Consider the following 26911-nt stretch of genomic DNA (forward strand, 5'->3'; position numbering starts at 1 on the left):
CTTGGCTCATACCAAAATGAAATGGTATATTAAAACAAATTTGCCTGTAATAAAACTTACGTTAAAAGACAGTGCAAAGCTGCTTTTAAAATGTTTCATCTGAAGTGTTTGCAGCCAAAGAAGGGGCCACTTTGCTAATAGCACTTTTACCAAAACTCAATTGGATATCTATCTTGATAGTTATGGTTTGCCTATGGCTATTGAGCAAACAACTGCATTTGAGTGCCATTTGGCTAATGAAGTTGTCATTTGGCAAATGGGTTGACTATTGAAACCCAAAACACAGAAATGCCCTTGCCAAAGTACATTGTGAAATTATGTAAAGGGGTGTCATGGAAAGACATTTGTGCCCCTGCTGTCCTGAATTCAACTTTTGTGATGCCTTAATTTACTTGTCACATTGTGTTATGGTTTCTTATACTAAATGTCTAAAATGGCTCATTAATGTCCCTGCTGCTGCTCAGTTGCCCAGTCGATTCTGACTCTTCATGACCTCATGGACCAGTCCACGACAGAGCTCCCTGTCGGCTGTCGCCGCGCCCAGTTCCTTCAAGTTCATGCCAGTCACTTCAAGGATACCATCCCTCCACCTTGCCCTTGGTCGGCCTCTCTTCCTTTTTCCTTCCACTTTCCCCAGCATCATGATCTTTTCCAAGCTTTCCTGTCTTCTCATGATGTGGCCAAAATACTTCATCTTTGCCTCTAGTATCCTTCCCTCCAGTGAGCAGTTGGGAATTATTTCCTGGAGGATGGGCTGGTTGGTTCTTCTTGTGGTCCAAGGCACTCTCAGGATTTTCCTCCAGCACCAAAGTTCAAATGTCCAAAGTTCAAAGTCCATTAATGTCCCACTTGGCACTAATTCTCCCTTTTTTCTTAAATATCATACTTGTTTCAAGTGGATATGCTATTTCCATTTACATTTTACGCTGCACACATAGCTGTAAAAACCCAAACATATCTACATGGAGCCTAAAAGAAAGCAGAGGCAATGTGTGGCTCTTCAGATATCACTGAACTGCATCTCATATCATCTTTCATAACCAGGACTGTACTTATAAGGTCACAGGTTCCCTATACCTATCTGAAGGTAACCTTAAAGCTGGCTAACTTGAACCTTCACACTGTTATCCACTTGCTGATGATAATTGACCTCTATTTCAGAAAAGGATTAAGAGGCATAATAGTCATGGAATGTCTCCTGCTCTGTCTGCTGGCCTCATTAAAAAAGAACCAGAGCTGTGCATGGCCTACAAAGATGCTGATAACCAAATCTATGGTAGGGAAAGCTTTGGACCTCCAGGTTTTGGGCTACAACTCTCATGGTCCCAGACCATTAGTCAGGATGATTGGAGCGGCTGAGACTTGGAAATACAAAACGTTCTTGGCTTATGGCACAATTTAAGCCACTTTAACATTAACTCACCATCATTATAAAACAAAACACAATACGGCAGCTAGATGAATAATAATCTCCTTAGTCTAATTCAGCTCTTGGAATTTTGTACACTCTTTGGGATCAAGAAAGAAAATGGGCTGTTTTTACATTTTTGCAACCTCTCTCTCCAACTGTGCCAGAAGTTGGAAGTATCTAGCATACCACAGGCCCAAAGCAAAGCTGGTATTGTGAATCCCCTTTGGGGTGAGAAGGGTGGGGTATACATAACGCAAATATAAATAAATAAATAAATAAATAGCACTCTTATGGGTGTAATTTACACAAAAGCAGCTTCTCCAACATGGGCACATGAGACCATAACAATAAACCAGATCCTGGATCAGAACAAAATCCAGGATCTGGTCCCCCAGAAGGCTCAAACAGATGCCTCTGGGACACACAAGAACTGAGCTTCAAGCAAAAATCTTATTTCACTGTTGCACCTTAGCAAATGTTATTCAACGGTGAGTTGCTTCCGAGCTCAGACATTCTGTAGCATTTTAAACCCTGGTACATAGGACAAATCCACAGTTGGAAATAAAAGGCTGCTGAAGCATATGGGGTATTATGCAGAACAGAGCAAAGACCTGTCCTCTGCAGCCCTAGAGAGCCATACTATGTCTAATTGGCACTCAAGTTACAGGAAGACAGATTTTCACTGAACATGAGGAGAAACTTCACAATGGCAAAGGCAGCTTGACAATGGAACCAATTACCATGGGTGGATCACAGAATCATAGAACTGGAAGAGACCACAAGAGACATCCAGTCCAACCCCATTTTGCCATGCAGGAAAATACAATCAAAACACTCCCAACATATGGCCATCCAGCCTCTGCTTAAAAATCTCGAGAAGGGATTCCATCACACTCCATGGAGGCAGCATATTTCACTGCTAAACAGTTCTTACCATGTTTAGGTGAAAACTTTTTCCTTGCAATTTGAATCAATTGCTCCATTGTGTCCCAGTCTCCAGAGCAGCAGAAAACAAGCTTGCCCCCTTCTCAATGTGACCTCCTTTCAAATATTTTAACATGGCACTCATATGCCCTCTCAGGCTTCTTTTCTCCAAGCTAAACATATTCAGCTCCCTCAGCTGTTCCTCATAGAGCTTGGATTCCACACTTTTGATCATTCTTGGTCACCCTTCTCTAAATATGTTTTTCAATACCCTTCTTGAACTGTGATGCCCAGAACTGGACACAGTATTCCAGGTGAGGTCTGACCAAAGTAGAATAGAGTGGGACTATGGCTTTCCTTGATCTACACACTATACTCCTGTTAATAGACGTAAGTCTTCAGGCAGAGAACAAACAACCATCTCTAGCTGGCACTCTAGCTCTGGTTTTACTTTATGGAGCAGGGGAACAGGATAGGTGATCCACAAGCAGAAGCTGGTGGCTTCATGTCACCTGGAGAGCAAATTCACTCTGGTTTCAGTCCAAACAGGAAACAATCTAGCTAAGTTGGTGAATCTATTCTGGAGATAGGGTTCAGCACCTTGGACAACACCCTAGAGATTTCAGAACCAATGCCTACACAACTTCTCTCTCTGTATATAATTTCCTGCCATTGCAACATTCTGGTTCTAAATGCAGAGGCTTTTTGATTATAATTCCAAAAGCTTCCTTAAGGAGAAGGGAGCCAGTCAATTTTGCTCAGGTCTTGCCAGGTGAAGCTCCTAGAACCTCACCACCCAATATGGTGGCAAAATATCATACCTTGCAGGTCAGTAACCGAGTGCAAACCTTCTTGGTTTCAGGATTCACCACTCCACACTGTTTGTTCAAGTCACATTCTTTCCCTGTGGAAAGAAACACAGAAATAGCTACAAAAGAAAAAAACACGTCAGTTAATCTTCCTTATGCCTCCTTGTGGAAGATGACATGACTTCCCTCACAGCTTCACTTTTGTTCTTTTAGGCAGCCCTTCCTCACAAATTGTGTTTGGAGAAATTCCAGCTCTTTATGTCATAGAATCTAGAATAGAATAGAGTTGGAAGAGACCTCAAGGGCCATCCAGTCCAACCCCCTGCCAAGTTGCAGGGTCAAACTAATGAATATATTTTAGAGGTACGTACAGACCTGGTGGTCTGAGTGGGGATACGTAAGCATGCTGAATGAATGAATGAATGAAGTAATCCAGACAAATCCATTTTGTATTTTGGTGCATTTTTATATTATATAGCAGTGTGCATACCAAGTTGTGTCTTTCAGGATCACAAAGTAGATTTAGGGGACATTCTTCCCATTCTTTCACTGTGACTGAAAGTGAATTTACTGTGAGCTTTGGAAGCTCCAAGTTCAAGTTCCCAATTGGCTACATAACTCCCTGGGTGATGTTGAGCCATTTACTCTCTTTCAGCATGAACTACTTCACATGGTGGTTTTGTGAATGAAGCGGGGAGGAGAATAGCTATGTATGGTGCCTTGCGGTCAAAGAAGGAAAGGTGGGATATACAGTACATGTAACTAATAAATAAATGCTATGCTGAGAAGACAAATATTGGTGGGCTCGAAGAAAAAAGCAAGACTAAACCAAATCCAGCTTGAGCAAGCTTCAAGTTTCAGATAGTTTTTTTGAGAAAAGTTAGAGGACTAAAACTCCCAGAAATACACAGTAATTATGGCCACTGGGATTTTTTGGGAGTAGTCACCCAACCCCATTCCCCTTCTCCAAACCCTGCTGAATTACAACAAACATTTTGGTCTGGTCTCTCGATGGCTAACTGAGTAGAAACCCCAGGCTCTCCCCATTGAAGCTTTAAACATCTCATAATTTGGAGGGCAGGTATGTCCGAGTAGGACTGTCTTAGAGACCCATTTTTCCAGTCTGGGAAAGATCACTGTGCACAAAAGTCTACAAGATCAGGCCAAATCAAGATCAATCAGTAATGAAAAACAGGACTCACGTGGCATCTTCTTCATGGATTTTGAAGTCCCGGCCTCCTTCTCTCCTAAGCTGGGTGCATTCTCCAGTTTCCTGCTCAAGCCTTCAGCAGAGATGACCAAGCTGCCACCTGCTCTGGCTGTTGTAAGGGGTTCCTTTGGTGATGCTACTAAGGAGGGCTTGACCAAGCTCTCCTTTGAGCTGCCAGAAGACTGTCTGGGGATGATGGTGTCAGAAGACTTTGAGGAAGCCCTGACTCCAACCCCATCTGACTTTGGAAGGCCAGAGATCTTCTCTAAGTTCACAACAGGCACAAACAAGCTGAGGGGGAAGATAAAGGAGCCTCAAGTCAGAAGTAGTGCAAAAATACATCAACTCACTCTTGAGCCAAATGCTGTTAACTTGACATGCAATTGCACTGAGTTTGTTTTCATAAAATTCCCAGAGAAAACATGCTTAAAAGGCTAATAATGCAGTGTGACATTCCACCTCAGGCATATCTCAGGTGCCTCTCCATCCAGAGCTGCTCTGCAGGTATATGTAGGAACTCAAAGGGGGTTAGGCCGCTGGTACAAGTGTGTGAAAACTGCACCCAGATGAAGGTAATAAAGAAAATCTCTGACACGCCTGCCACATATCAAGCCATGGAAAATGGAACGCATTAACAGTCACATGCATGGATGCCAGCAACAATGAGCTCCCACCTCACCTTTATTTATTAGCAGCAGATAAAAATGAAGGAAGAAATCTCTAAAGCACATTCATATTACCTGCTAATTGGCAAAATGAAACCAATCAAACCCCCAAATCCTGGGCATCTATCTCCATGAGACTGTAGAACATGAGTGGGTTTTTTTGAGCCCTCCAGGATCCCATGTTTTTTGGGGGTTTTTTAAGTGTATGTGTGTGAAATGTAAGTACTGCTGTCAGAATCTTTCAGGAGTGCTGATTCTTGATAGAGTCCTACCTTTATATTTACTTTTTTAAAAGAAAGAACATGCTCATGTGTGTTTAAGAAAAGCTAGAGATGTGTATGCCATCTCTAGAATTACACGAAGTGATGTACCATCTCAGAATCAACTGAATCTGGTTGGATCCCATGTGGTAAGAAGGATAATTTCCCTCATTCTGCCCCTCCCCACCAATCAGTATACGGCAGGACTGCTTCCTTACATGCATAAGCAGGTTACTTCTTAGTTCCAGAAGGATTGATTAGACAGTCCTCTGCATTCTAGTTCAGAAAGACATTTTGTTGCATAAATCTAACTCTGCTTACCAAAGGTTGTCTTTCGGCATCTTGTCTGTCCTCTCTGGCATGTGCTGGGCTTGACTGAATGAGCTGTGGGATTTTTCCTGCCAGGTCTTGGTGGATCTGTGACCCCCGCTGGCAAGGGACCGTCCATTGACCGCATGGCATTTCTGTAAACTTGAGGAGGTCTGCGCCCGGCCATAGAGTTTGTTGAGAGGTCCATGCCGTCTCTCTGAATGGGACCAAAGGCACAGTTAACCAAATGGGTTTCAACTGGCTAGCCAGCACAAGGATATTAAGGTAGTTGCCATGCTGCATGTGTTTGGAGAACAGAACTGGGGAGTTTCAACAGCAACCCAGAAATCGGGGAATGTGTTTCTTCTTTTAAAATAGGTTTCTGTTCCATTGCCAGCCCTCATCATTCTGCATCTGCACACCTGCCACCTGCAAATGTTTTATAAAACCCAATCCTCCTTCATCAGTCATGGACAAAATATTGTGAAGTTAAAAAAAAATGTAAGGACAAAAATACTGCAAGCAGCATTAACGTAATGTCTGGTTTGACCTACCTAACTCCACCCCTAAACCCAATCTAATTTATACTTCTGAGAAATAGCAAGTCAAGTCTGATCAGTTTATATGAGAGAGCCCAATTGCTTTATTTTATTCTACTCACAAATCTGAGATCTCTTTAGACCTTTTTTTTACAGACTCTTTAGATATTTTAAAATGTTTTTTTTTCTTGGCATGTATTCCATCACCTCCCTCTAACCCCAATAATTAGGCCTCACATGTATTAACATTCTAGGAATTCTGTCTAAAAGCAGCCCATTGGAAACCTACTTAATAAAAATTAGTGGCAGCATCCAGCACAGAAGGTAGAACCTCCTAATTCTCCCAGAACTCTCCTAAGCTCTCCAGTTTACCAAGCCATATAACATATTGATTAAACCTTTCTACAGTACAACCCAGCACTGTGCCAGATAGTACACAAAAAGCACTTTCCAAGGCATTTGCCAGATTCAGGAGCCATTCTCTTATTTGCATCTTACTTAAAGAGGCCTGATAAGCTATACAAAACCAAGTCCCCAGGGTGCAAGTTTTGAGCCCACTGGGAAAGTCAGGACACTCAGAAAAAGGATTGCCTTCAGCTGCCAACAGCAACAAATGATATGTGCTGATATTCTGTTTCTCAAGTCATGATTGACAAATCCCAAATGAAGAATTAGTAGAAAATAAGGTAAATCAAAATGTACTTCTATCCCATTTTTTCCTTCAATAGAATGTGAGAAGGTGGGCATGGGATTCCCATCCCGACACTAACCAAGCCCTGCAGCAAACCATGCCCTGAGACAACTATGCCAGCCTGTTCATCTACTTGCAATTCTTGGCCAAAAGACCAAACTGCAGCTTGCACAATTGGTCTGATCCTTGCCTACTGTTCCTCTTGCGTCTACTCAATGACTTCTTTTAATGGTAGCAGGCAGATGAACTCTGATAATCTCAGAGAAATGATGACTTCCTCCAAGGGCTAAAATAAAAATATGGATGCAGACAAATTATTCATAGAGCAGTGCTAAAGGAGATTACCTACCTATATGCAGTTTTAAATGTGTATAGGTAGAGAACTGTTTTCACCCCAAGGGGCAAATTCAACTTCACCCAAAGACAGGTAAAGCCAAAGGCAAAAATTGGAAACCAAAATTGCTAGCATATTTTAGTTTAGTCTTAGTAGTTAGGAGCAGCACTTTAGCCTTTTAGAATGGTGAAGAAACTATACGGTGCAATGAAATTTCCGAATTATGGTCTTTATGAAACAGGATTGGTCCTCTAGGAAAGTCAATAAGACCCTAGAATGTTCAGATTTTGCCCCAGGTCCCAAATTTGTCCACAAAAGTTCAGTTTGGAAGCATCTATATGCAAAGCATGTGCATTGCCACTGAGTTATTGTTCTTCTCCTTTTGAAAAGCATGTTGCTTCAGTTCACATGCTTTACCATTCGGTGTGGATGGCCTGGGCCATTTTCCACATATTTGGTTCCAAAACAACAGTAGCAAGATGCTAATATGGGAAGCAATGTTTACATGGCCCCAATGGGACATTTAGGGAGTTTCCTTACTTGCTGATTCAAGGGAAGGCCTTCCTCTGGCATTTTCAGAAGAACAACAACAGAAAAAGGGCCTTTTTACAGAGGCACTGCCTAAGGTAGCAGCAAACAATCCTACCCACAGCTCTCCCTGAGAGGCCACAGACATTCAACCGGCATGTCAGCTGCCTAGCTTACCGCAATGCTTCTGAAAGGCTTGAGGTTTGACCACTTGGCCACAATGGTTACACACCACCAGGTAGAACTCATCATGAGCTGGGCAGTGACCAAAGATAGACATGTCTGAAAGGACAAGAGATGCGAGTGATGAGAGCGTGCCCTGGGAGGAGCCCCCTGGAACCCTGGCAGTTTTTCAGGCTAAGACACACTTTAATCAAACCTCTTTTTTCTGATGGAATGAAAGGCACAGCCTCTGCTGGCAACAGGTATTTAAAGGGACAGAAATTGAGAAATGGAGCTGAGGATCACAAGGTGTACTTCTGATGCTGCTGCTGAGGTGGCACAAAGCATGCATGATACAGATTTCCAGCTCTGAACTGGAAATACTCCCAGAGATGCAAAAGCAAGTAGACAATGATTATGAATTATGGTTTTCATTAATAACAAATGGTCACTATATTAAGTCAAGCCTGAGAATCCATTTAGACAAATGATCTGCCCCCCATCTGGCCATTCACCATCCTGCAATAAAGGATATTCAACATTTTGAAAGCCCAATCCTCTGCCATTTAACTTTGTACACAAAAATGTCCACAATTACTGAGCATGAATGCTTACCTTCCCAATGGTCACCTAGAACAGCCACTGAGCAATGATCCATGGATCAGTGATGGCCAATTCCTGCCAGACCCAAGACTATGGGTTCTCATTTTAAACAGAAAGGAACCAAAACAACTGGCTGTTGTGGGGGGAGAAGGAGAGGGCCATCACATTCTGCCCTCTGCTCACTAACTTTGGCAACAGGCAGCCCCACTTCCAAGCACAGCTGGGGGGGGGGGGGCAGAAAGAAAAACAAAGAGACCCAGACGGGCTTGGAAGCAATGAAAAGACCAAGGGCAGGAGGGCAGGGAGGGGAGCTGCCAAAATGGAGGGAGGGGCAAAGCTCAACTAACTGCAGCCTGCTGGAGGGTCAGAAGGGTACGGAGTGCTAAAGCACAGCAGAAGCTCATTTGAAAAGTCTGGCCTGGGAGTTCAGCAAGAAGGACAGGTGGCAGCTCACATTTCCAAAGGTCTCACTCTATAGAGAGAAGCAGAATGGGGCATGGGAATGTTTTACAAACTGGTCTGATTTATTTGAAAAAAGGGCAGGCCACTATGCAGAGAGTCACAGGAGACAGCATGTCCTGACATTTTTTGCAGGTGTCGAGTCTTCTTAGCTTCTAGAAGGAGGAATCTGGGTTCTTCCCTCTTCTCTAAGAATGAAAAGTCCCTTAGGAAAACACACATGCACACAAGCGCGCACACATACACACTGAGGGGGAACCTTTAGATGTCTTGTGACTAAACAGTGACTCTGGGCAAGTCATCCTAATCATTGACACTGAAAAAAAAACTGGGATGAGCAGAGCAAATACAGCTGCCTTCCCCAACCCACTGCTGCCTGGATGTGTTAGGATAGGATGCTCATTCAGCCCTGTTGTTGGGGCTGGTGGAACTTTGTAATTACCGTAACACATCTGGAGGGCTCCAGGTTGGAGAAGACTGGAATACAGGCTTATTCCCTTTTAGCATTCTTTCATTTGGGAGGTAGCTAGTGAAGCATTCCCTTGGTTAACCTAGCAAGTGACCTGGCCGTCACTTGGTGATAGGAAAGGATTATTTTAGTATAGAATACACAGTAACATCTGGGCCCCTTTTCTTAAGTTTGACTCACTTGCATGAGTCATATGGATCTATTGTTGTGTGAGCCTGCTTTGCACTGAGTCTACTTTCCTGTCTGGAGAGACATCCATGATCTAGGTCAGTGCTTCTCAGGCTGATTCGGGGGGGTGGGGTGGGTGGGTGGGGGGTTGTTGCAATATTTTACATCCTATCGGGCTTTAGATCAACACCATAGCTGTGCCCATCTATCTCCTTCCTGGGAACTTACTGTGGCCTGGCAGTCAAGGCATGGGGAACAGCATCAGTCCATGGGCCACCACTTTGAGCAGCACTGGTATAGATAATATATATGACAAGGAAGACAACTTTGGCCAAGACATGGCAAGAAAGGCAGAGGCTCTTAATCTCTCTCCTTGATATGATTAGAAATTAGAAATCATAGTGAGCAACAGAGGGTCCTTAAAGCAAGGTGGGTACATGCAAACTGCACAACTTTTGGTTATCCAAAATTTATTGTTAAATCAACAGCATCCGATTTTGTGGTTTTGTTCAGAACCCAAAAGTAGATCTCACAAACCCATTCATGTGCCAAGGAAGCCACAGTGTAAAAACATCCTGAAAATATCTACTTTGATAATATGGTTGTGATTTTATTATATTTTGTGTTCCTTATCACAACTGTTTTGGATTGTCGTTGACCACTCATCTGTGTGAAAACACCAGAAGGGCAGGATACGCCTTTTAAAAAGTAAGTACATTTTGTTAGCATTCTTTTCTATATTTCAAACCATTGGCATGCCCAAGAAATAGCCAGGCCCATCTTTAAAAGGAGATAAAATAGCAAACCTCATTGATATGTGGGAACACAACTACTAAACTGGAAATTACTATTACTTCAATCACTATCAGTCCACAGAAATTATGTCCCTACACACTACCCAACTGCACTAGGACTGCTGGGCAGTGTGCCATTGTGTGAGCAGGAGAAACAGTGGCCTTCTCTACAACAGAATGAGAAAGAATGGACAGTCTCCACTAAGGATGATCTGCTGTAAGAAGCCAAGGATCCCTGCTCCAGACAGACACAACAATCCCGTTAAAGCCTGACACTCTCTTCAATGCAGCATTCACAAATGCAGAGAAGTTCATTTAAAGCAAAGAGCCCAATAAGTCAGGAAAGAACAGATGGTTTGCACAATTCTTACCTTCTTTAATGAGGGTCATGGCATCCAGCTTCTTGCTCCCATTCCGATTGTTTTCTTCCAGCTCAGACCCTAATAGACAGGGGGAAAATTCCCATCAAAAGATTTTGCACAGCCATCATCCACTAAAGCTGATGTGAACACATGATTTCAAGGCAGCTTATGTTGAATCCATCTTCCCTTAGCACAAGGTTGGGAGTCACACAGCCCTCCAGGATGTTGTTGGACTACATGTCCCAGCAATGCTAACCAACAACAACTTCTGGAGGATTGTGAAATGACCATCCTATCCTTACCACATGGTAGTGAGCTTACTTTTGTTATTGATGTGTGCCTTTGTCATTTCTGACTTATGGCAGCCATAATGTCAACATATCATGGGATTTTCTTGGCAAGATTTGTTCAGAGGAGGTTGCCATTGTCTTCAACTAAGGCTGAGAGAGTATGGTTTGTCTTGGGTTATCCAGTGAATTTCTTTAGCTGAATGGGAATCTCCCAAGACCCTCTCCAAAACTCAAACAATATCATGCCAGCTATAAATTTACAACAGGTGAATAAATACAGCATGGTGTAAACATTTGAGTATTGAACTAAGGGGACACCTGCACTATATAATTAATGCAGTCTGACACCACTTCAATATCATGGCCCAATGATGTGGAATCATGTGAGCTGTAGTTTTGCAAATTCTTTAGCCGTCTCCACCAAAGAGCACTGGTGCTCACCATATCACAACTCCCAGGAGTTGTAATATAGTGAGGGTGTTACATTGGTGTCAAACTGTATTAATTCTACAATGCAGATGCACCCCAAAACTCTGGAAGACTAGGGTTTGAATCCACCTCAGTTAACCTACCGAGTGACCTTGGGAAATCACACTCTCTCAGCCTAAGAGCAAGGTGAGGACAATCCTTCTCTGACAAAATCTTGCAATGGAAAACCTGTAACAAATTTGTTTTAGGGTCCCTGTAAATCAGAATTAACTTGATAGCACAGAACAACATCAAACACAATAGGAATTCCTAGAGAATAAACATGTTTTGGGTTACAAGCTATAGTGTCCTTTTAAACATCTTAAAAACAAGGGAGAGGAATGTGTACTCTCTCTTACTACTTAGCCATGCTGTCTAGGGCTGATGGGAACTGCGATCCACCAACTACCATCTGAAGAGCACCACTTCCCACCCACACATCACACTTCCCCAAATTTGCCATTTTCTGTTATGCCAAGTATTGTGCCCAGAGATTAAAATACTGATCTGCAAGCCACAGAAAGACAAAATGACAGCACCAACAGATCAAGACAGGGGCTGGTTTTTTCCACTCTTTGAACTGCTAGGGAAAAAAGGCATACAGCACAGGTGAAATAGATTATGCGGTGACAAGTATTATTACATTTACATCTCACCCTTCCTCCAGCTGAGCCTGGGAGGGGATGTATTTTTGCCATCCTCACAACAATGCAATGAAAAAAGGGTTAGGCTGGGTATGTGACTTGCCCAAGGTGACCTAGTAAGCATCCTAGAAAAGCACTGGGGGCGGGGTGGGGCAGATCAACAACAATCCCTTTCAGAGCACTCTTAAAGTTTCCAAGAGAATGAGGATCCCTAAGAATCAGCTCTCATAAAACGTGGCAGATGTTCCCAAGCTTCTGCAAACATAATAGTGGACTTGCTGAATCTCAGACTCCACTGCCTGCTGCTTCAGCAGAATTGGTCTGCCAATCTGTATCAATCAAGAGGTATTTGCAAGACAATGACAGGCATACAGCACCATCCGCGGGTTGCTTTGCAAATTACAGAGATATGGCCACAGGATCTCTCTCCCTCACTCTCTCTCCGGAGCCCTATTGAAAGTGGGCACTTCAAAACACTTATTTTTAATTTCAAAGGGCAGCATTCAAATACCTACAGTCCAGCAAAATTCCATATGTGCATTTGCATACACAGGAGAGAACACTTGCATGACATCTCTCACTCACTCACATTCTACATGCCTTTAGAATAAGTATCACTGATCTGGTACTTTCAAAGAGAGACTCCAAGATGGGCTTCAAAAGGAAATCCACAAATCCCAAAACCTAGACTAGCTCTGAAATCAAACCCTCCCTAATGCCAAATTATCACTGGTGTCATGATCAAAACAGAATAGCTTGCCCTGGAAACCTGTTAATATTTATAAGATTTTCATTACAGCACAGCCCTTTTCTTGTTATGTGGTGGGTGTGTAAACCACTGCCTAGAATGATGTGTCTTCTAATCTAATACGAACATACAAGCAAGAAATCAAGCACATGAGTTTTAGAGCTAATCTTCTGCCTAATTCTTTCTACCTGGGCTTCTCCTTGCATTTGTGAAATGCCCACCAGATCTTGGCAATGCAGGTCAGAAGCTATAGATGGTTGGAAATAAGGTTCTAGGAGCCAATCTGGCTACAAATTAAACAATACAAACAAGTGGCAGAGCTGGTTCCCAAAGTCTTGACTCCCCTGCTTTAACCCTTGCTTATATTCCTTTTGCATCTAATTGAATTTCATGCCACATGGTGCCCTCACAAAGACAGGATGTACTTGTGACAATGCATCAACTGTTTCGCCGTCAAAACAGAAGGGAGAAATCCAAAAGAGTTGGCTTTTACTTTATATTTTGCACTGATATCAGGAACAGAAACACTGGTTTTGCCGACATTTTACAGGATTAACACACACACACATACAAACAATCCCACACTGACACAAGAGGAAGGGGCAAGCTTTTTCCATATATGGGATTGCTTAAGATTTCAAATCTATAAGCAACAAATGAATAATACAACCCATTTAGAGTGCAATAGAAAGCGGTTTGCAACAGGAAATTTACAACCTGCTTCTAAATCCCTGAAAACACCAGAGTCATTATGCAAACTCTGCTGGAGCTGGAAGTAGATCAGGAAGCATACGAAGCACTAAACTATATCAAGTGCAATGGGAAGATAATGGAGGGGGAAGGGAGAGACTTGACAATATGAAAAGCATCACCAGGGACAGCTCCGCTGAGTCTCGCCGCCCCTTCCGGAGTCTGCTGTCAGGCAGTACTTGAGAAAGTCAAACGTTTAGGTAATCCCAAATTATTTCTGGGACTGCAAGAAAAATAACTGCAAAGGGCCAATATTCCCCACTCACCCTCTTCATTCACACACCTAGGGTGCATCTACTCAACACTGTAGAAATAATGCAATTCCAGACCACTTTAAGTAGAATCATAGAGTCGTAAGAGACCACGAGACCACGAGGGCCATCTAAGCCAACCTCCTACCGTGCAAGAACACACAATCAAAGCACCCCTGACAAATGCCATACACTACTATGGCTCAGTACTGTGGAATCACAGTAGTTGTAGTTTTACATGTGTTTTAGCTTTCTCTACCCAAGCCTGCTGCTGCCTCACCAAACTACAACTCCCAGGATTCCATAGCACTGAGCCTTGGAACCCTAAGACTTAAAGTGGTGTCAAACTGCATTATTTTACAGTGTAGATGCCCTCCTACTCTGTAAGGGAGGGCAAACTGAGCAAGGGAGTGGGGGAAAGCACAGGGACAGAGCATGTACAAACTGAATAAGAATGCAAGGGATTAGAATATATCATTTTGCCCAAGAAAATGGGCAACTCCAGTCAATTGAAAATGTTAATGGCCAAGTCATCAGCACAAGATGAGCTTGGTATGTAAGACAAAATGAAAGGTGCAATGAATGCAAAGCTAATGGATGGGCAGGGACCAGTTGTTTCAGTGGCCTAGGCAAAGATAGAAATGAACAGAAATGGAACAACTTGAAAAGAAGGATATCTGGATGTACTACACAGCAAACACACTGACTGTTGAAAACACTTTAAAGGAACAGATTGAGTTTGAAAAGAATGATGGAATTTAAAGATCAAATGGAGGTGCTTCAAGTTTAAAGGGAGAATATAAGAGTTTTGGAAGTGTGTGCAGAAAAAGAAGTGTGGCCACTGAGAAGATGACTGAGAAGAGCCAGAGATTTCAAGAGATCCAAAGATTCAGAAAAGACAGATAAGGCTTGTGGTCTGCATTATTTACAGAAAATTGCAAAAATAAATATGCAAAGGAGAAAAGAAAACATTGTACTTGAGCAAAGTGGAGGCTGATGACATGAATCCAAGGATCACGTGAGATCAAGACTGTTTTGGAGACTAGGCCCCCTTCTGCACTGCCATTATCAAATCAATATTCTCTGCTTTGAACTGGATTATATGGCAGTGTATTCAGAGCAGATAATGTGGATTTTCTGCTTTGATAATCTGGATTATACCACAGCATACAAGGAGTCTAGGACATAATGGAAGAGTGGGTTCAAATAGCGAGAAAAGAGATTCCACCTAAACATGAGGAAGCACTTCCTGAATGTCTAAGGCCCCTTCCACACAGCTGAATAAAATTCCACATTACCTGCTTTGAACTGGAATATATGACAGTGTGAACTCAGATAACCCAGTTCAATCCAGATATTGTGGGATATTCTGCCTTGATATTCTGGGGACCCTTCCACATGGCTGAATAAAATCCCACATTTTCTGCTTTGAACTACAATATATGGTAGTGTGGACTCAGGGCCCTTCCATACAGTCATATAACCAAGAATAGTAAGGCTGAAAATCTCACAATATCTGCTTTGAACTGATGTGGGATTTTATTCAGCTGTGTGTAAGGGGCCTTAGATAACCCAATTCAAAGAAGATACTGTGGGATTTTCTGTCTTGATGCTCTGGGTTATATGGCTGTATGGATGGGCCTTAAGAGCGTGGTAGAGTCTCCTTCTCTTCAGATTTTTTTGTAGCAGAGGCTGAATGGCCATCTACTGGAAGTGCTTTGATTGTACTTTCCCTGGACAGCAGAATGGGGTTGGACTGAACAGCCCTTGAAGTCTCTTCCAACTCTATGATTCTTAGGGCTCTTCTATACAGCCATAAAATCCTGAATATCAAGGTAGATAATCCACAGTATCTGCTTTGAACTGGATTATCTGAGTCCACACGGCCATATGATCCAGTTCAATTTATACTATAGTACAATATATTATATAATACTAATAGTTATAATATACCAACAGTGTATTATATATATGGTTGTATAATAATTATATATTAAATATGACATGTAATATTACTAATAATATTGCAGTATAGTGGTATAGTACAATATAGTAATATATAATACTAATATTGTGTTGCACTAATAATATAATATATTGTATATACTTATAATATTGATAATAATATGATTAACCCAGTGGCGCAGTGGGTTCAACCGCTGAGCTGCTGAACTTGCTGACCAAAAGGTTGCCAGTTCAAATCTGGAGAGCGGAGTGAGCTCCTGCTATTAGCCCCAGTTTCTGCCAACCTAGTACTATAGTTCAAACACATGCAAATGTGAGTAGATCAATAGGTACCGCTTCTGCGGGAAGGTAACAGTGCTCCATGTAGTCATGCCGGCCACATTACCTAGGAGGTGTCTACGGACAACGCCGACTCTTTGGCTTAGAAATGGAGAAGAGCACCAACCTCCAGAGTCGGACACAACTAGACTTAACGGGAAACCTTTACCTTTACCTATATAATATAATATTAATAACAATACAATATGATAATATATTATAATATTGTAATATAGTAATACTAATACATTAAATATAATTTAAGGTTAGGTAAAGGTTTTCCCCTGATGTTAAGTCCAGTCGTGACCGACTCTGGGGGTTGGTGCTCATCTCCATTTCTAAGCCGAAGAGCCGCCGTTGTCCGTAGACACCTCCAAGGTCATGTGGCCGGCATGACAGCATGGAGCGCCGTTACCTACCCACCGGAGCGGTACCTATTGATCTACTCACATTTGCATGTTTTCGAACTGCTAGGTTGGCAGGAGCTGGAGCTAACAGCGGGTGTTCATTCCGCACCCGGGATTTGAACCTAGCACCTTTTGGTCCGCAAGTTCAGCAGCTCAGCGCTTTAACGCACTGTGCCACCAGGGGCCCCTAAATATAATTACTACTGATAATATATAATAATATATAGCAATATACTGTTTATTATTGTATGTTTTAAGTTGTAATGTTTTTCCGCACGGAGGGATAAAGTGGTATATAAACAAGTAAATAAAAATGGGGATTTTATACAGCTATGTGGAAGGGGCCTAAGACTCCCAAGATGTTAGGAATACTGTTAAAAACAAAACAAAACAATCCAGACACATGAATAAAACCAATTTCAGACAGAAAAAGAAGATATCAGAAGTGGGGCTGGGGGAGAAATTAATGGGGTTTAATAAAAGATGGTAATGGGTTAAGAGGATATGCATAAAGGCAAGTATGGGTTTAATATTATCCATTGGGAGTAGAGAGATCCTAGGGAATCTAGTTTTCCCAGGCATGAGCAAACTCTGGCCCTCCAGGTGTTTTGGACTTCAACTCCCACAATTCCTAACAGCCTGCCGGCTGTTAGGAATTGTGAGAGTTGAAGTCCAAAACACCTGGAAGGCCAGAGTTTGCCCATGCCTGGGGAACAGGCAGACAGTGGAACCAGCGGCGCTAGGACCCGGCGCCTCCTTTGTTCGGGGCAGGCGGAGGGAGGGAGGGAGGAAGCGCGGCGGCGGCGGCGGCAGCAGAAGGGGCGACGGAGCGTTCCCCAGCTTCCCCGCCGCCGCCTGAGGGCCCCCGAGCGGGGCAGGCGGGCTCACCTGTCTCGGCAGCCGGCGGCCCGGCCCTCTCCACCCAGGCGCTCCAGCTCTGCCCCGCGAAGTCGTCGAGATTCGGCAGCCGCCGCTCCACAGCAGCCATGGCCGCTACTGCTGCTGCCGCCGCCGCCGCCGCGCGTCCACGCACCGCCATCGCCGCGCGGGAGCGCGCAGCCCTCCCCGCCGGGCCAGGTCTTCTGCGCAGGCGCGCTGCCCCGCCTGCTCCACGGGAAAGCGAGTTCGGCGCCGCCGCCTCACTGCGCATGTCACGGGAGAAGAAGGCAAAAGAGCAGTGGAGGGCGGGAGAGAGTGGCACGCGAAGGAGGAGGGTTCAGAGCCATTGCGAGCCCATGCCCTGCCTTCTCCACCACCTCTGTTTCCTTTCTATTAATTGTTGTTAATTAATTGAAAACAACAAAGGCACTCAAGTGAAAATAAAGGCACTCACATCAAACAAATAAAGAAACCCAATACATAAACTCGATCCCATACTATTACCTCTCCATAACTTCACACCTCTATCAACTCAAATTAAGGGTGCTCCATGCAGTCATGACCTTGGAGGTGTCTACGGACAACGCCGGCTCTTCGGCTTAGAAATGGAGATGAGCACCAACCCCCAGAGTCTGTCACGACTGGACTTAACGTCAGGGGAAAACCTTTACCTATTAGAATATTATGTGTAGTGTTGTTGAAGGCTTTCATGGCCGGAATCACTGGGTTGTCGGGCTGTATGGCCATGTTCCAGAATCATTCTCTCCTGATGTTTCGCCCACATCCATGGCAGACATCCTCAGAGGTTGTGAGGTCTGTTGGAAATTAGGCAAGTGGGGTTTATATATCTGTGGTATGTTCAGGGTGGGAGAAAGAACTCTTATCTGTTGGAGGACAGTGTGAATGTTGCAACTGACCACCTTGATTTGCATTGAATAGCTTTGCAGCTTCAAAGCCTTGATGCTCCCTGCCTGGGGGAATCCAAACGTGGACAATTTCAACAAAAAGGAGGAAACCATGAAAATGAATAAAATCTGGCTGCCAGTATTAACGAAAACTCTAGAATCAGGACAGCAAATAAAAAACAACACTCAGAAACGGTAATTCCAGACATGAAACAATCAGGGCCAGCTAAAACTTCCCAACAAAGGATTCCCCCAGGCAGGAAGCAGCAAGGCATTGAAGCTGCAAGGTCATTCAGTGCTAATTAAGGTGGCCAACTGCAACATTAACAGACAAGAGTTCTTTCTCCCACCCTGGACATTGCAGAGATATATAAACCCCACTTGCCTAGTTTCCAACAGACCTCACAGCCTCTAAGGATGCCTGCCATAGATGTGGGCGAAACATCAGGAGAGAATGCTTCTGGAGCATGGCCATACAGCCCGGAAAACTCAGTGTGGCTCAGTGATTCTGGCCATAAAAGCTTTCAACAATACAAAGATGTATATGTTTTATTTAATTATTTAAACTTTATAAGTAGTTCTTATAATTTGTTACAAATGTTTATTATAGATGTTTTACTTATGAGCCAGTTGCGCCCATACTTTGGGAAGTCTGACTTGGCCACGGTTGTCCACGATCGTGTTACATCCCGAATAGACTACTGCAACGTGCTCTACGTGGGGTTGCCTTTGAAGTCTGTTCGAAAGCTTCAGTTGGTCCAGTGGGTAGCAGCCAGTTGCTCACTGGAGTGGTGTACAGGGATATTACCACTCCCCTGTTATGGCAGGTCCACTAGCTGCCAGTCTGCTACTGAGCACAATTCAAAGTGCTGGCTTTAGCCTATAAATCCCTAAACGGTCCAGGTCCAGCTTACTTGTCTGAATGTATCTCCATCTTTGATCCACCTCGGAGGTTAAGATCATCAGGGAGGCCCTGCTCTCGATCCCACCACCCTCACAAGCATTAATGGTGGGGACGAGAGACGGGGCCTTCTCAGTGGTGGCCCCCCGTCTGTGGAATTCCCTCTCTAAATAAAATCATGTTGGCCCCCTCCCTCCTGTCCTTTCAGAAAAACTTAAAACATGGTTTGTGGGACCAGGTATTTAGCAGCAGATGCAGCAATAATAGTAAGAACGATTTATGTGACTGATAATAGACAGACTCTGGATTATGACTTGAATTTGTGTAATTTTAATTGCTTGTTTTTATAATGGTTGTTTTTAATTATCTCTTTTTAATTGTAATTGTTTTATAACTGTTATGTTTTTGGCATCTAATGACTGCCGGTTGTAAGACCGCCCTGAGTCCCCCTTCGGGGGTGAGAAGGATGGGATACAAATGTACAAAATAGGGCTATTTGTTCCTTTTGTATTGTTTTATGCCACTGAATGTTTGCCATTCTTTATTGGAAGCCGCCCTGAGTCCCTTTGGGGAGATAGGGCGGGTTATAAATAAAATTATTATTATTATCACTGCAAATTTCATCAAGTTTGACAGCACTGCCTTGACTCAGTGCTACGGAATCCTGGGAGTTTTAATTTTCCTCATCAAACTATGAATCCCGGTAGGCTGCTAAGAAATTGTGGAAGTCTGAAGTCCAAAACACCTGGAGGGCCCAAGTTTGCCTGATCTACATTGTTGAATTAATGCAATCTGACACCATGGCTCAATACTATGGAATCCTGGAATCTAGTTGGTGAGGCACCAACACTCTTTTGGCAGAGAAAGGTGAAGGCCTTGTAAAACTACAACTCCCAGAATTCCAAAGCATTGAGCCATGGCAGTTAAAGTGATGTCAAACTGCATAAATTCTACTGTATAGAGTCACACCTTTGGACTGTACATTTATTATAGTGTAAGGAAATACAGATTGAGCTTCCCTTATTCAGAAGTCCAAAACACTCCAGAATTGAAGCTGAGATACTGATACCTTTTTCTTTTCTGATGGTTCTATGTATGCAACTTTGTTTCATTTAAAATGTTGCATACAATTAACTTCAGGCTCTGGATAGAGTGCAGTGAAATCTTCTGAACTAGAGCACAGTCAACAAAATAAACACCACAGTGGTGTTAACCTTTCCGTATTCTATCCAAAGCTTTATAGATAGTTAGAGCTGAAGTTACACTTAAAAATATACCTGTTCCGACTTACATATTTAAGAACAAATCTACAGAACCTATCTTGCTCATAACTTGAGGACTGCCTGTACGGTCCCCAAAATACTTCTGGTCCCAAGCATTCCTGATAAGGGAGACTTAATTTGTATTTATCTATGCCCATAGGCTATGTGACTTCAAGTTCCAGTGATAGTTGCTGGTGATGACGGAAGCAGGAGTGGAAAGGTGTGCGTTCAAAGCTCTGCTTAGTCATGAAATTCACTGTTGGATCTTGTACCAACAGTTGCCTCTCTGCCTAATCTTCCTTACAGGTTTATTGTGAGAATCATAATGAAGAAGGCTATGTAGTTTTGAGCTTCTTCAAATAAAGGCAGTGTGTATATTGGACTATTGCTATCTGCTGGGGTTTGGTTCCAGGGCTCTCCATGGATAAGAAAACCTGTGGATGCCCAAGTCCTGCTATATACAGTAGTGTAGTGCAATGGTTCCAAAACTACAAAAGCATTGTAGCACTGCAAAAAATATTTTTAAAGTCTATGCCAAAGTATTGAAATTCAGTGTATCTCTGCTTTTAAAACAAAATTTGAATCTGTGCCACTGAGTAACTATTGAGTAGAACTGACAGCTATCAGTGGCCGGAAAGGTTATCCAAGTAATGCTTCCCTTCACGTCCACCTATTTTATTTATTTATTTGCCATATTTCTATCCCACCCTTCTCACCCCAAAGGGGACTCAGAGCGGCACACATCAAGGCACAATTCGATGCCATACACACATATTTAGCAAATAAAAACATATACATTAAAACAACTGCTAAAAACATTTCAGCAATTAAAATAATTAAATCACTTAATCCAAAATCACAGTCTAGGCCGTTCCAATTACCACTGCATCATTTCACATTTACATATTGCACTGATAAGTTATCCAAAAGCTTGGTCTCACATCCACATTGTCAGTTTTTTCCTAAAGGTCAGAAGGGAGGGGGCTGACCTGATGTCACTGGGGAGGGAGTTTCATAGCCGAGGGGCCATCGCTGTCTCGTCCCCACCAACCGCACCTGCAAAAGAAGTGGGACTGAGAGCAGGGCCTCCCCAGACGATGTCAATCTCTGAGATGGTTCATATAGGGAGATACGTTTGTACAGGTAAGTTGGGCCAGAATCATTTAGGGCTTTATCAGCCAAAGCCAGCACCTTAAACTGTGTTCAGTAGCAGACTGGCAGCCAGTGGAGCTGATGTAGCAGGGGCCTTGTATGCTCCCTGTACCCCGCTCTGCTGAGAAATCTCGCTGCCGCCTGTTTGACTACTTGAAGCTTCTGAACAGTCTTCAAAGGCAATGCCACATGGAGTGTGTTGCAGTAGTCTATTCGGGATGTAACAAGAGCATGGACTACCGTGGCCAAGTCTGACTTCCCAAGGTACAGGTGCAACTGGTGCATCTATTGATGCAAATCAAGCTTTTTAGTTTATGTTTACAACAAAAACATATTTAAGAGTAAGTTGGATGCTGTCCTGAATCTACATATTCAGCTATTGTACAGAAAACCCAATTTCAAAACAATTTGGAGTACAAAAACTAACAAAAAAAATTCATTCATCACTTTTGGTGTGAATCCAATATTTTCCTGTATCAAAATCAATGCTTGTGGTTATAGTTGAAATATTTTTTCTTTATTTCCAAACCTTACTACATTAAACAAAACACTCAGACAATTGGAGCAGATGAAAGAAGGAGGGACTGTGTGGGTTTACATTGATTAGGGATAAAAAAAGATTTCTGAAGGGTTCTATAACTGAAACATTTGGGAAGTGCTGGTGTAGTAAAACGGCGTCCTTTATATAAAATGGCAACAGCTCAACATGAGGAAGTCCAAGGGTCTGAAATGGTAGAAGGCCATAGCAAGGTACATCTCCACATCAGCATACAGCTTGGCCTGTAACAAAATTTAGATTTAAAAAAAATAATTGTGAACTGTAGTCGATTTGAATCTATGGAAAGAAAATCCATGGATTCCATGGGATCGACTGTACATTTAACGAACAGCAATAGGAGGAGACAATTTCTTTATATCTCTCTTTTCCATACTGCATAATTTCATAATCATGTATCTTCAGGCCCATTTGCTGGGTGACCTTGGGCCAATGACTCTGTTTAAAAAGAACCCCTTAGAGCTCTGTGCAGTCCACTTGGGTTTTCATCATCTTGAATAATTCAGTGTCACATGCAGGCTTGTCCATTTCATTGCACATCCCACTTTCATATCTTGTGTGAATACTGTAGTTGGGAAAGCACCAGTTGCAGTAATACTCCAGGATTCCTTCCGCTGCTAGAAAAGGGTGTTGACAAGAATGGTGGTGACTGAGACCAAAAAGTTAACTATAGTACTGAAGTTTAAAAGAAAATTTTGAAGCCACATAAGAAGTTGCTACAATGCACTCTCAGTTAACTGGCACTCATGGGGAATTGGTGGGTGCTTAGTAATAGTAATAACTCTATAGTAATAGAGTTACTGTACTATTAAAAACAGGGCAAACTAATACTATACCTCATACTACAGCATATTATAAACCAGAACTTTCAAAACATTTCATATTGCTGACACACTTTTTAGGCATGCATCATTCTGCTACACAGAAATTTAATTTTATTAGCAAACTGAAGGTTAAAACAACCCCTTATAAGAGATACGGACACATAACATAAATTGTAATAATGAAATATATGGGTACAAAACACATCTCATGAAAATCTTTCTTATATATTTTTTTAAATATATGATTTGTAAATATTAGTTCTTCGGGTATTTGCCAGTTGCTTGAATTCCGGTTAACCCCTCTTTATGTTAAGTGAGTGTGAGTGCACTTATCTATTTAATACGTATTTAATTGTGGGGTTCCACCTCTCTCCTTCTCTCTTATTGTTGTGTTGTTTATTTGTTCAGTCACTTCCGAGGACTCTCCATGACTTCATGGACCAGCCCATGCCAGAGTTTCTTGTCTGGCCATCGCCACCCCAGCTCCTTCAAGGTCAAGCCAGTCACTTCAAGGATACCATCCATCCATCCATCTTGCCTTCTCCCTTATATGCACTATACAAGCAACACACTGGGGGCATGTCCTGCTGCCTTGATGCATATCTGTACAAAAGTCCCTGCACATGGCAAAATAACAATTAAACAAGTTAAACATGAGCCAACAATGTGATGCGGCAGCTAAAAAAGCCAACGGGATTCTGGCCTGCATCAATAGGGGTATAGCGTCTAGATCCAGGGAAGTCATGCTCCCCCTCTATTCTGCCTTGGTCAGACCACACCTGGAATACTGTGTCCAATTTTGGGCACCACAGTTGAAGGGAGATGTTGACAAGCTGGAAAGCGTCCAGAGGAGGGCGACTAAAATGATTAAGGGTCTGGAGAACAAGCCCTATGAGGAGCGGCTTAAAGAGCTGGGCATGTTTAGCCTGCAGAAGAGAAGGCTGAGAGGAGACATGATAGCCATGTACAAATACGTGAAGGGAAGTCATAGGGAGGAGGGAGCAAGCTTGTTTTCTGCTGCCCTGCAGACTAGGACACGGCACAATGGCTTCAAACTACAGGAAAGGAGATTCCACCTGAACATCAGGAACAACTTCCTCACTATGAGGGCTGTTCGACAGTGGAACTCTCTCCCCCAAGCCGTGGTGGAGGCTCCTTTGGAGGCTTTTAAGCAGAGGCTGGATGGCCATCTGTTGGGGGTGTTTTGAATGCGATTTCCTGCTTCTTAGCAGGGGGTTGGACTGGATAGAATCATAGAATCATAGAATAGTAGAGTTGGAAGAGACCTCATGGGCCATCCAGTCCAACCCCCTGCCAAGAAGCAGGAAATCGCATTCAAAGCACCCCCGACAGATGGCCATCCAGCCTCTGCTTAAAAGCCTCCAAGGAAGGAGCCTCCACCACGGCCCCGGGGAGAGAGTTCCACTGTTGAACAGCTCTCACAGTGAGGAAGTTCTTCCTGATGTTCAGGTGGAATCTCCTTTCCTGTAGTTTGAAGCCATTGTTCCGTGTCCTAGTCTGCAGGGCAGCAGAAAACAAGCTTGCTCCCTCCTCCCTATGACTTCCCTTCACGTATTTGTACATGGCTATCATGTTTCCTCTCAGCCTTCTCTTCTGCAGGCTAAACATGCCCAGCTCTTTAAGCCACTCCTCATAGGGCTTGTTCTCCAGACCCTTAATCATTTTAGTCGCCCTCCTCTGGACGCTTTCCAGCTTGTCAACATCTCCCTTCAACTGTGGTGCCCAGAATTGGACACAGTATTCCAGGTGTGGTCTGACCAAGGCAGAATAGAGGGGGAGCATGACTTCCCTGGATCTAGACACTATACCCCTATTGATGCAGGCCAGAATCCCGTTGGCTTTTTTAGCTGCTGCATCACATTGTTGGCTCATGTTTAACTTGTTGTCCACGAGGACTCCAAGGTCTTTTTCGCACACACTGCTGTCAAGCCAGGCGTCCCCCATTCTGTATCTTTGATTTTCATTTTTTCTGCCGAAATGAAGTATCTTGCATTTGTCCCTGTTGAACTTCATTTTGTTAGTTTCGGCCCATCTCTCTAGTCTGTCAAGATCGTTTTGAATTCTGCTCCTGTCTTCTGGAGTGTTGGCTATCCCTCCCAGTTTTGTGTCGTCTGCAAACTTGATGATCGTGCCTTCTAACCCTTCGTCTAAGTCGTTAATAAAGATGTTGAACAGAACCGGGCCCAGGACGGAGCCCTGCGGCACTCCACTTGTCACTTCTTTCCATGATGAAGATGAGGCATTGGTGAGCACCCTTTGGGTTCGTTCGCTTAGCCAATTGCAGATCCACCTAACCGTAGTTTTGTCTAGCCCACATTTTACTAGTTTTGTCTAGCCCACATTTTACTAGTTTATTTGCCAGAAGGTCGTGGGGGACTTTGTCGAAGGCCTTACTGAAATCCAGGTAGGCTACATCCACAGCATTCCCTGTATCGACCCAACTCGTAACATGGGATGGCCCATGAGGTCTCTTCCAACTCTACTATTCTATGATTCTATTATTCTTCTTTTTCTTCTTCTTACTTAGGCGATCCCTCGTAGTTCGAGGATGATGGTCCTCCGTCTTCGCTATCTTGGGGATGGGTCCGTAGATGGCTGAAGAGACCTATTCTTGATCTGCATGTTCTCCCGCTGTGAGGACATCAGTTTCCAGGTGGAAGGCGGTCTTGGTCAGGGTTGGCTTGAAGGCCCTTCCTCTTGGCACGTTTCTCCCTTAAGCCCTCCATTCGTACCTCTTCAAACTCCGCAGCACTGCTGGTCTTCTCTTGCCTTCTCCCTTATATGCACTATACAATCTTGTCTTCTCCCTTATATGCACTATACAAGCAACACACTGGAGGCATGTCCTGCTGCCTTGATGCATATCTGTACAAAAGTCCCTGCACATGGCAAAATAACACTTAATAGGCAGCTATGATGGTGGGATCCAAGAGAGTGGCAAACAAGAGACATAATAATGAACCAAGACCAAGCATTTCTCATCTGTATGTACACTTTCTTCAAAGAAAGCCCTGTTCATTTAAGTGCAGCTCACTTCAGCATCAGTGATGTGTACCCTGTTTCCCCGAAAATAAGACAGGGTCTTATATTAATTTTTGCTCCCAAAGATGCACTAGGTCTTATTTTCAGGGGATGTCTTATTTTTCCATGAAGAAGAGCTCACATTTATTGTTGAACAACAAAATGAACATTTATTATATACTGTAAAGTAGTTGTCATCACAAACCAGCATAACCAGACAAACTATGAATCCTATCAAGAATTTCTTGTTACTACCATTATTTACATGTACAACAATCTATGGTACCTCTTGCAATTTAGGTTTCACAAGGTTTCCACGCTGATTTCTCTCTATTCTAGTTTCAATGTAGTCATGAATGATGAATAATATAATATACTATAATAATATGATAATATAATAATAATATAATTATATACAATATATTAATGAGATAATATAATATAGGATATAATAATAACAGAAAATGATAATAATATGGTATTAATAGGATAATATAATAATGGGATATAATAACAGAATAGCATAATACTATAATAATAATAGGATAATATAATAGAATAATAGAATGGAATAGAATGATATAAAATATATTAATAGGATAATATAAAATGGAATATAATAATAATAACAGAATATGCTAATAATATAAAATAATAATATGATAATATAATAGAATAATAGTATAGAATATAATGATATAAAATATATTAATAGGGTAATATAAAATGGAATTTAATAATAACAGAATAATAATATAATAATATGAAAATATAATATAATAATAATATAATAATAATATAATGATATAATAATAATAATAGAAAAATATAATATAATGATTTAAAATATAT

The 26911-nt window shown here is 42.6% G+C and overlaps 1 protein-coding gene across 2 annotated transcripts in view; it reads right to left on the reverse strand.

Moving 5' to 3' along the window:
- Nucleotides 1-17602, reverse strand: part of atxn7l2 (ataxin 7 like 2) — a 33385-nt gene extending 15783 nt beyond the window's left edge. Inside the window, exons 1-6 of one of the 2 annotated variants that reach the window (XM_062978405.1) lie at nt 17427-17602; nt 10707-10775; nt 7858-7962; nt 5601-5805; nt 4347-4645; nt 3157-3239 (exon numbers count right to left, since the gene is read on the reverse strand). In XM_062978405.1, the coding sequence (XP_062834475.1) occupies nt 3157-3239; nt 4347-4645; nt 5601-5805; nt 7858-7962; nt 10707-10775; nt 17427-17577 (912 nt within the window). In that variant the 5' untranslated portion in view covers nt 17578-17602. The remainder of the gene's footprint in view (nt 1-3156; nt 3240-4346; nt 4646-5600; nt 5806-7857; nt 7963-10706; nt 10776-17426) is intronic. The other variant, XM_062978406.1, reaches the window with a different exon arrangement.
- Nucleotides 17603-26911: the final 9309 nt, after the last annotated feature.

This window comes from Anolis carolinensis, chromosome 4, assembly GCF_035594765.1.
Source record: "Anolis carolinensis isolate JA03-04 chromosome 4, rAnoCar3.1.pri, whole genome shotgun sequence".
Taxonomy (NCBI): domain Eukaryota; kingdom Metazoa; phylum Chordata; class Lepidosauria; order Squamata; family Dactyloidae; genus Anolis; species Anolis carolinensis.